The sequence below is a fragment of the Neopelma chrysocephalum genome, unplaced genomic scaffold (genome assembly GCF_003984885.1).
Source record: "Neopelma chrysocephalum unplaced genomic scaffold, ASM398488v2 Primary Assembly neopelma1_95, whole genome shotgun sequence".
NCBI lineage: Eukaryota > Metazoa > Chordata > Aves > Passeriformes > Pipridae > Neopelma > Neopelma chrysocephalum.
In genome coordinates, this window is record NW_020897757.1 from 804,180 (window position 1) to 814,849 (window position 10,670).

Below are 10,670 nucleotides of genomic sequence, written 5' to 3' on the forward strand. Positions count from 1 at the left end.
GGCACAGGGACTGATGGGGGCAGCCAGCTGGATGTAAGGCCAAATGGTATCTTGTTACCTCTCCAGAAAGCTGGAGGGGGACTTTGGACAATGGTATGGAGTGACAGAACAAAGGGGAATGGCTTCCCACTGAGGGCAGGGTTAGATGGGATGTTGGGGAGAAAGTTTTCCATCAACACCCAACATCTGAAGGATGTGGAGCTGCTGGAGAGAGTCCAGAGGAGGCCCCGGAGATGCTCCAGGGCTGGAGCCCCTCTGCTCTGGAGCCAGGCTGGGAGAGCTGGGGGGGTTCACCTGGAGCAGAGAAGGCTCCAGGGAGAGCTGAGAGCCCCTTGCAGGGCCTAAAGGGGCTCCAGCAGAGCTGGAGAGGGACTGGGGACAAGGCATGGAGGGACAGGACACAGGGAATGGCTTCCCACTGCCAGAGGGCAGAGTTAGATGGGATATTGGGAAGGAATTGTTCTTGTGAGGGTGGGGAGGCCCTGGCCCAGGTTGCCCAGAGAAGCTGTGGCTGCCCCTGGATCCCTGGAAGTGTCCAAGGCCAGGTTGGAGCAACCTGGGCTAGTGGAAGGTGTCCCTGTTCATGGCAGGGGGTTGGGAACGAGATGAGCTTTCCAACCTGTTCTATAACCTCCACATTCCAGTTGCTGCTGAAATACCCAACTCAACCCCCTCTGGCATCAGGCAGCTCATCCCAAACCAACCCTCAGCCTCCTTCTCTCTCCTCACCCACTGCGACAGCGCCGAGCTTTGCCTCCTCATCAACCCCCGGCACCCGCTCACCTTGTGCATGACAATCTTCCTCTGGGCTGGCTCTGCCACGTCGATCATCTTCTGCACCACGTAGTTGGCATATTGATCCTTCATCATGGTGTATAAGGCACTGTGGGGGCCGTCGTTCATGGTGCACACCTCGTCGATCAGCATGGCCCGCTCCGTGCGCGACGCGTGCGTCACACACTTCTCCACCACGTTACTGCAACGACACAGCAGGGAGAACCCGTGAGCCAGGAACTCCCCTGGCCTTCCCAGCCAACCCCAAGGAGATCTCTCACGCTGCCAGTGCAGGCGCCATCTCTTCTGCTGTCCCTCATTTGGGACACGTGGAGGTGGTGGTGGAGTTCAGCGATGTGAAACGAGAGAGCAGAGCTTGGGATCTGAGAGGGGATTTGGAAAATGGACCAGTTCAGGGTTTATTTCACCCGAATTTGTGTGACTTCTACAATGATCAGTGTCTGTTCTCAAAGTGTGTCCATCAGAGAATCACAGAATCACAGGATATTCTGAGTTGGAAAGGACCCACAAGGATCATCAAGTCCAGCTCTTAAGGGAATGGCCCATCGAGTCCATTCTTCTCCACCACAACGACACAACAAGGAGAATCCAGGGCTTTCCAGCCAAGCCCAGGGAGATCTCTCAAGCTGCCAGCAAGGGCAGGTCATTTGGGACAGAGGAAGGTGCTGGTAGAGTTCAGTGAGGTGAAACAGGAGAGCAGAACTTGGAATCTGTGAGGGAATTTGGGAAATGGACCAGTTCAAGTTCTGTTTCACCCAAATTTGTGCAGTTCTACAACAATGCTGTGTGAGATCAGTGCCTGTTCTCACAGCTTGTCCATCAGAGAACCACAGAATATTCTGAAGGATACTGAAGGGACCCCCAAGGATCAGAGTCCAGCTCTGAAGTAAAGGGGCCACACGAGGATCAAAGTCACAGCCTCGGTGTGTTTTTAGCACCAGGCTCTAGAAGGAGTTGTTTTGTTTGCTTTTCTCTGTACTGGGACACAATGGGAATGGAGATCCAAGGTTAGAACAACAGGGAAATGCTTATTCAGGAATGAAAAATCTCAGCAAAGGCAGAGAATTTCCAGAATTCCTGAATATATTAATGACTCATCTCTGCTCTCCGGAGAGCCGAGTTAAGTAGGATACATGAAAGGGGACCAAGGCATGTGCTGGTCTCATCTTCCACATCCCTGCCTGACTCACAGAACCATCAGTGGTTTGCTCAGCTCAGGGGACATCCCACACTAATTAATGCTCCATCTGCAAAGGAGTTGAGGAAAAAAGAGCAAGGCAAGTCAGGGAGGAAGAACCTGAAATAACAACGTGAAGACCACGCTCTCCTAAATCTCATTAATGTTACACCTCCCTCGTGTCCCCAAGTACTGAAGCACTATTTTACTCATCACAGAAAGGGAGAATACTGAGCCTTTGAAGAGCTCAGCCTTCATGTTCAGTGGCTGGAAGCACATCCAGCAGGAATTCACACAGGTGGGAAGTGTTGCTTTGTCCTCGCAGCCAAAAAGGCACCTGGATTTGCTTTACCCACATGTAGCTCTGCAGCATTTGGAGTCAAAACTGGGAATGCTGAGAGGGAATCCCTGTGCACATCTCAAAAGGGACTGCAAGGCTCAGCACATCAAAATGCTGGGAAATGATGCTGTGAACATAAACTCTTCTGTGAAAAGCAGGATGAAAAAGAATTGTTGTGACACTGATTTCTCAAACTCCCTTCACAGCACCCCGGGGCAGTGAAATGCTCTGAGGGCATGATACTATCAAGGGATGGTGACCACTTAGAATCCACCAAAATAAATCAGACAAAACACACAGGAACTCTTGGCCAAGTTCAGGAGCTTGGATCAGAGCTACTCTTCCACATTTACATCCTCCTTCATTACTCCAAGACTTACCTTGCTGATGCACCCCAGGTTATAACAGTTATAAGTAACACTTTTTTATTAAGCAAAAAGTTCTTTTCACCTATTTCATCTCCCTACAACCCACTCCTCAACTCCAGAGGGTTGGAGGCTTTAAGGAAGGAATTCATACCTAGCAAATTTATGTTGACTCAACACGAGCACGTTGCCTCTAATTTCTGCTACAATCTTGCTCTTATCCTCCGGCCGACCATGTTCTAGCACATGCTGGATAACATAGTTCCCATACTGATCCTGTTTGAGAGACAGCAGAAGTGTGTGACAAAAGGTGGACAGGAACCACTCACAGCAAACCAGTTCCCAATGTGCAATCAGAGTTACAAACTTCAACTAAAAACTAACTGAAATATCTACTGTGCAAATCATCTCAATACTTTCCACTCCCACGAAAACATGCATTCCAAATTCTAAATCCATTCTAGAGTGAAAAATGCTGCATTTCTGTAGCAATTGTATCGATTGTAAAACTCAAAACAATGTTCTTCCACAGGAAATGTCAATATTCTGCTTATTCCCAGTTTTCTTCCCTTTCTCCAGGTTCAAACGTATCAAATCATGTGTCCTGGAGGGCTGTGCCATGGGACACCGTCCTTAAGCATATTCATGTTCTGAATTTGGGGATATTCAGATCCCAGGATATAAATATTGCAGTTCACAATCCCAGAAATGGCCTGATGCCTCAAATCCATGTCCAACCTCTTCCCACTTCCCAAATCCTGAGCACACAGGACAGGCTTTGTTTGCTGGATTTGCTCAATCCGTTGTGCCCCATGTAAAATCCTGCTAAACCAGGTTCTTAGAAGGACTGCAAGGGAGAGGAAAGGCAGTCAGGAAGGGGGTGTGCATAAAACCAACTGATTTTAAGAACAATTACTTGGCACTTCCTTTTCCTGGGAACAATCAGCTCTTGGCACAGGCTCCCTTCAGCTCTCACTTGCACTGACTTCTGGAAGGCAGCACCAGGACATGCTTCCACTTGAGATCCATCCCAAAGAGGGAGGTCACTACACCTCTGGTACCCCAGGGACATGTGCACATGACCAAAGCAGCCAGTGCTGACCAATTCCTGCTTCCTCTGCTCCTTCCCATTCCTCCTGGGAAGGGAATCCCTGTGTTCCCACAGCCCCAGCAGCACTACAGCCCCACACAGGCTGCAGGAGCTTTCCCAGCAAAAAGCAGAGACCCAGAAACACCTCCAGGCACTCACATCCCCCTTCCCACACCAACCTGGACCAGCTGCTCGGTGTGTTGGTGCAGCTCCTCCAGGATGGGCAGGGTCTGCTCGGGAAGACAGTGCTCCAGGATCCTCTGGATCACGCGGCAGCCGTAGGGGTGTGTGGACAACGCGAACACCTGGGGCCAACAGGGACAAAGCACAGGCACCAACACCTCCATTAGTCCTTGGGAATTGCAGAAACCTTCCACGGTTAAATGCACACACGGTGGTTTTTCCTGGCCAGCTCCAGACAGCATCCAATGCAACTGGAAACATCTGCTCCCCACTGCCAGGTGATCACACCCCATCCCTCCCTGTGCTTCCACTTCCCCACCCATGGAACAGGAAAACTCATGGTAAAGCCTCTTGATTAATAAAAGAACGCTGGGACAAGCAGGCATTATTAGGAGCTCTGTTCCAGAGGAATAACTCCAACCCGTATTTTGAGCTATGTAAGAAATGGCATCAGCCAGAGAAGTTAAAAACGCCCAGCAAAGGATTTTCCTCAACTGTTTGGATTTGTTTAAAAGCCTTAACAGTGCTTAGGAGAAGTGACAACAAAGAATCTATCTCATTTCTAAAGGATTAGCAAATCTGTGGGTAAGAACATGACACGTTGGGTTACTGCTGCTCAGTTTTCTGTCTCAAGCACAAAGTCCTGTTTGGTTTCCCCAAATTAACAACAGCAGCAAATCCAAGCACTGAAGTTAAATTGACAGTTTGAACACTTTTAACAATTGTTGAGTAAACTGTGCAGGGAAACAGGGCTTGGAGTGCAATTAAGTGCAGGAAAATAATCTGGAGGTGATAAGTTTAATCCTCCATGTGAAGGTTCAGATGAAACTGGGACGGCTGGTCAAGGAAATGTCAGTGCCATCAACTTTCTGCCTTCCCAAACTCCCCAAGGAAGGGTCAAAGCTAAACTCTAACCAGCAAATCTGCTGAGCGAGTTCCCAGCTAGAATCATGCTTGTTCTGACACAGCCAAGCAAGTTCCCACTTTCCCAGGTGAGCCAGGACTAAGAACTCCTGGTTCCTGCTGGAACAGCCTCTGGCTGTCCTCACATCCCTGGGGCAAATCCCTCAATACTTCAAAGTCCCCCTGCAAAGCCAATTAAGCTGAGGTTGGGAACACCCAAGGCAGCACTCCTGGAACGGGAGATGAGCTGACTGCAGGCAGAGTAAAGCCAGCTACACAAATGGTATTGATTCAGGAGAGCACAGCAATAAAAAACCCATCAGAATCAGGCACAATTGCCCTTTCCCAGATGAAACTCAAATTTTTCCTCTGGTCTGGGAATCAGCATTCCTCCTAATCCCACCCTCACAGACAGGGATCATAAGGAAAGTTTGCTAGAGGCAGCACAACACTCTGCTCACTGGGAAGATGGATTAGGGAGAGACTTGTTTTCCCTCCATCAGTCAAAAATACTTGATGTTCCAGAAGAACAGGCTTTTGCAGGGGTGCTTTCCTGTGACAGATCTGCACAGAAATGATAACACAGACGTGACCAAGGAGCTTCAAGGCTCCCTCCTGCAGCTGCATCAACCTTTCAACCGATACTTGCTAAGATTTAAAATTCCCAAGAGTTCAGCAAGTCACAGCCACTCTCAGGCTGTTAAAAACAGGAATACAAGGAGTGAGAATTGGGCAGGGACTTACCTGGCCCTTAAAGGCATCGATGATGAACTGCAGGGACTGAGGCTGCACACACTCAATGCACTTCTGCACCACGTGGTTCCCGTTCTGGTCCTTCACACACTTGAGGACGTGCCCGTCCAGCTCCCGAACCATCTCGTTCTATGAGGGGGAGAGAGGACAAACAGAAAGCACCACCAGCATTCCCAGCTGAGAAAGGCACTGATACCCTGCTCAGGAACATAACAGGTATGAAGGATGTACTTCTAACTGGAAGTTCTCCAGTGGCCAAGTGCTGGGCTACAGGAACCATCAGGAAAAATCCTATGGTGACATCCCATTAGAAAGTTGGGCTAGTGGAAGGTGTTCCTGCCATGGCAGGGGTGGAACAAAGTGACCTTTAAGATCCATTCCAACCCAAATAATTCCATGACTCTATGAAGAAGCCCTCCTCCCATTAACCAAGAGCCTCCTCTTACAAGTGAAATAACCAAAATAAAGACATTTAACTGAGCCACAACTCCCCTGTGCACCCCCCCATTTTCTCCTCTGCTCCCCTCAAAGAGAACAAATCTAAAATGCCCAAAGTTTACAGACTTTTTGGGTATATCAGCGTTACATGTCACTAAAACGGACTCAGTTCTGGGATCTGAACTTGCTGGTATTTAGTGACTGAGCAGATGAAGTTCAGACATGACTAATGTACCCCACGTGCAGGCTGAAAGCTTCACTCAGAAACAGAGAATGACACTTCTGGGGGATTTTAATGCTATGACAGAAACTGGATGAGTTCAGTTTGTAACTGAATCAAACCCAGGCATTTTGGGAGCACTGAGAACTCCAAAATGCCATTCTGGAGGAAGACAGTAAATCCTTGGAGCAGCACGGCTGGAGCTTGGGCACCACCCTGCTGACACACTAAGGCTTAGCTCAGGCTCAGCCTAAGGGAAGGAGCATTCCTAAAGCCTCTCTCAGTTCTTAATTTAATAACCTACACTGAGATTCCTGTACCACGACTCCCAACCCCTTTATGAGCAGCCTGCCCAGTGTATTTCTCATCATAATTCATTGTTCCCAAAACCCTTGAGGAAGTGCTTTATTAATGAGCTCTGAGTGGGACTCTGGCTATCAGCCACATCTCTCCAGTGCCAGAACCAGGAGCTCCTCATCCATCTCCCTGCAGGAAAGCAGAATATTGACCCACATAGCAAGGCAGTGATAACTCGGTGAATATTAAAGGCAAAACTCTGGCTTCCTTCAAGGGATTAAAAATATCTTTTAATTCGCCATCATTCTCAGTTTCCCCTCCATACATAATCTGCTTTCAGGGAATTAACAGAGCCTCACGCCCAGGTAAGTGGAACAAGGAGATGACACAAGGTTGGCACGTACTCATCATGCACATGGAACAAAACAAACACGCCAGGAACCAAAGCAAAGGCACACCAGGCACAGGAGGAACGGGAGAGCAGGCTCAGGAACGTTCAAACATCAAGAAGAAAGTTAAAATTGAAACTTACAATTACCTGCTGGTCTGGGGGGATGAACTCCAGGGCCTTCTGGATCACCCTGCAGCCGTACATCTGCAGCGCCAGCGACAGCACGTGCCCACGGATGCGCTCTGCCAGGGCCAGCTTCTGCTCCAGGCTGCCAAACTGGGGAGGGCAAAACCAGTCACTGTGAGCACGGGGCACAGTTGCCACGCCCAGGGGGGAGACAAGGAATTCTGGGTGCACTGAGAAGGAAGGAAGTGCCCAGCCCACCTCGGCGGGGGTGAACGGGCACAGGGCAGGCGAGTTCTGTGTCTGCCTGACACGTGTGAAACGCTCCTGGAGCCACCAGGGTGACGTGTGCCAGGTCACTAACCCTGGACAGGATGGATAGGAAGGTCACAGTCCCAAACCTGTCAGAGCTCCAGGAGGGTTTGGACAACGCTCTGAGGGACAGGGTGGGATTGTGGGGTGTCTGTGCAGGGCCAGGGGTTGGACTGGATGATCCCTGTGGGTCCCTTCCAGCTCAGGACAGTCTGTGATTCTGAATTACTGGGCACAAGCACCACGAACACCTGTGGAGAAGGACCAGACCAGTGCCAGAGGGAGGGATGGGGGTGTCTGCCCAACCTCCTGGTATGAAACACAACATTTATCCAGCAGATGCTGTTTGCTGGAAAAGTTTCTCTTCTTCCTAAATACTGAAAGCTCAGCACAGCATTTCTGAAAAGTCTTGGATCTACATCTCACAGAATCCCAGAATGGTTTGGGTTGAAAGGAACCTCAAAGCTCATCTCATTCCAACCCCCTGCCATGGGTAACCTTCCACTGGAAGGTCCCATCTCCTGCATATGGTGCTATTTATTCCTCCACCTTTTGCATCTCACAGAAGATGTTACTTTCCAGCTGAATCTTTAGGAGTCCCACACCTCAGTGACTCCAGCAGCAAACATGCACCAGCCTGTGGGGAGGAGATGACCTCAGTGCTGACAGTTATCCATGGATTTAGCCTAATGGCAGGGTTTCCATAAGCACATCCAACACCTCAGGACAGCAGGGGAATGCAGACTTACTTCAAAGAACTTCTGGATGACGTAATTCCCAAACACATCCACCATGAGCTGATAAGCTGCCTGCAGGATCTCGTTGAACACCAGCTGACGCTCTGCTGGGGTGGCACGTTCCAGTTTCAGCTGAATGAACCTGGAAAACAGGGCTGGTGTGATGCCACTGGCACATTTGTTCATTCAAACCCTTCCAAGAGCCTCACAAGTGCGTTCCAGAAACCCTCACGAAAAATCCTATTATGATATGACAATGAACTGCTCCTTTCATTAACCAGGAGTGTCCTCTTAGAACTTAAATATCTAAATTTCAGAAATTTAACTGATCCTTTGCAAAGGTCTCCCAAACCACATCTTTCAAACACAGTTGCTCCATCCAGCCATCTGAAGCCTCGGGGTGGTCACAGCCATGAGGTTCATGGAGACACATTACTGTTGGTACCCCAAAAATCTCCTCATTCCAAGCAAAGCACATCTCAATTAAGAGATACAGGAAAGTATCGTGTCCAGCTGGTTCTTTATAATGAGTTAAGCTGTGCCAGTGGGACTAACAAGCAAATCACAGAGCAGGCAGGCTCCTCTCTAGAGGAGGAACTCCTGCTATGGGCACTTGTACCCAGTCTTTGAAGGGTCAGTGTGACATAACTTGGCTTTCCACATCTCCTACTCCTCATTCCACCTCTCTGCTTTGGGATTGTAAGGGTAGAAGACCCTTCTGGAAGATTTATTACAAGGAGATCAAGGCTAATTTTGCTTAGGAAGACTTTCCTGCCTGAAGAAGCATCTTTCCCAGGGACAGCTTTAGCTGTTTCCTCCTCCTGCACGCCAGAGAAACTCTCCCTGACACGAGGAAAAGATAAATCCTTGCAGACATGTCTGAAGGCTTCCACAGAGGGTGGGGTGGGGATGATAAAAGCCCTAAGAAGAACAGGGGACATGTCTTTCCCCAGGCCCAGTGTTAACACTGCCTGTAACGATGTTCCATAAGGCAACCACTGATTAATACTTCATAGCACAATACTTAATAATACAATACTTAATAAATTCTCCCTGATGGCTGTAAAGCCATGCCCTTCTTACTGCCCACAGGAAGCTTCTTTTGTCTCAGACTGTGTAGGAGATTTGGATACTTCTGAGCCAGGTTCTTTTTTACTACACATAACTCTTCTCCTTTTTACAGTTACAGTGTCTTTCAGAATATTTCACCACACCTAGTTCTAAACAGGTTTTTGTTCTGCATTGTATATTGATGCACTAACACAGCCAAAAATAAATGCTATGTCCAAAGACAGCAGTATTGGTCGTGTTAAACAATCAGTGCAAGAGAAAAGATGGAAGAAGAACTTAAATACTTCAGCTTAAGAAAGCATGCTTAGCAATACTGATGGTTCTTTTAAAATACTGATTTCTGTAAACTAACACTTTTTTTCTTCTCAAAACGTTCACGTTTTCGACTTCGGAAAATAAATTTTCCTACAATCCTCCCGCTGCCTGGCGTTTCAGGGGTACCTGTTATGGTTTGGAGCTGGCTCCCTGCCAAGTCTCCAAACCTTACCACAAGGAGTTCCCCCCCACCCCAAACCAAGGGAGAAGACGGGAAAAAAAAAACCCAAAAGAACCGAAAACGAAAGAGAGACAAAGCAATATATATATAAATATATTTACACTTATGTACAGTTGAAATATACATAAAATTTCACAGGGAAAAGGGAAAGGGGAAGGGAAGAACAAAAACCAAAAAATATATATATATATATATTATCCTGATCAGTAGCCCAAGGTCTATCAACTAAAAGAATTAGCAAAGAATATCTTACTACTCTCCTTGGGACAATGGAGAGTCACGCTGGGGTGACTGGTGACTGCCGGCAGCCTCCGCCTCCCAAGGTCGACAAGGCCTTACCAGGCCTCACTCCCCAACCCAACAGACTCAACACAGGGAGATCTGCACCTCCAAAGCCGCCGGAAGGAAAGAGAGCGAAGGCCTTTCCTCCCTTCTTCTTATACTCCAGCTTACGTAAAAATCGTAGGGAATATCGGGTAAATCTGGGCACTTCCTTGGTTACAAGCTGGTCACCAAGGAAGGCCTAGGCCAAACTACCACATATTTCAAAACACAACGAGCCCAACTGACAGGCTGTGAGCCCCACCTGGAGCCGTGCTGGTCCTGGGAGAACTCCATGATGTGGCCGGCGATCTCGCGCAGCTGCAGGTTGGGGTAGCGGTTGTTGCGGAAATCCTCGAGCAGGCGGCTGCGGCCGGAGGGCATCACGTCGGACATGCCATAGCGCAGCCGGGACGAGGGGAACAGGGTGCTGCTGGGGCTGAACAGGCTGGAGGCACTGCTGGCACTGCGGTACTTGGCCTCGGCGCCCGGGGCCGCGGAGATGTAGCGCCCGCTGCCGTTCGTCAGCCCCCCTGCACGGACACAACCAGGGCATCGTCATTCCCAACCAGCTCACCCCTAGTTACTCCCTTCCCACTGCATGGGATATACAGCCAGGCAGGGATCCCAGGTGGAATTCCTTCACAGGAAGGGTGGG

The 10,670-nt window shown here is 49.0% G+C and overlaps 1 protein-coding gene across 8 annotated transcripts in view; it reads right to left on the minus strand.

The window, feature by feature from the left end:
- Positions 1 to 10,670, minus strand: part of PUM1 (pumilio RNA binding family member 1) — an 85,079-nt gene that overhangs the window by 7,142 nt on the left and 67,267 nt on the right. For 5 of the 8 annotated variants that reach the window (XM_027693990.1, XM_027693993.1, XM_027693992.1 and 2 more), the window contains exons 15-21: positions 10,278 to 10,545; positions 8,137 to 8,266; positions 7,094 to 7,228; positions 5,598 to 5,735; positions 3,947 to 4,072; positions 2,832 to 2,953; positions 784 to 976 (exon numbers count right to left, since the gene is read on the minus strand). In XM_027693990.1, coding sequence (XP_027549791.1) covers positions 784 to 976; positions 2,832 to 2,953; positions 3,947 to 4,072; positions 5,598 to 5,735; positions 7,094 to 7,228; positions 8,137 to 8,266; positions 10,278 to 10,545 — 1,112 coding nt within the window. The remainder of the gene's footprint in view (positions 1 to 783; positions 977 to 2,831; positions 2,954 to 3,946; positions 4,073 to 5,597; positions 5,736 to 7,093; positions 7,229 to 8,136; positions 8,267 to 10,277; positions 10,546 to 10,670) is intronic. The other 3 variants (XM_027693995.1, XM_027693994.1, XM_027693991.1) reach the window with 1 other exon arrangement.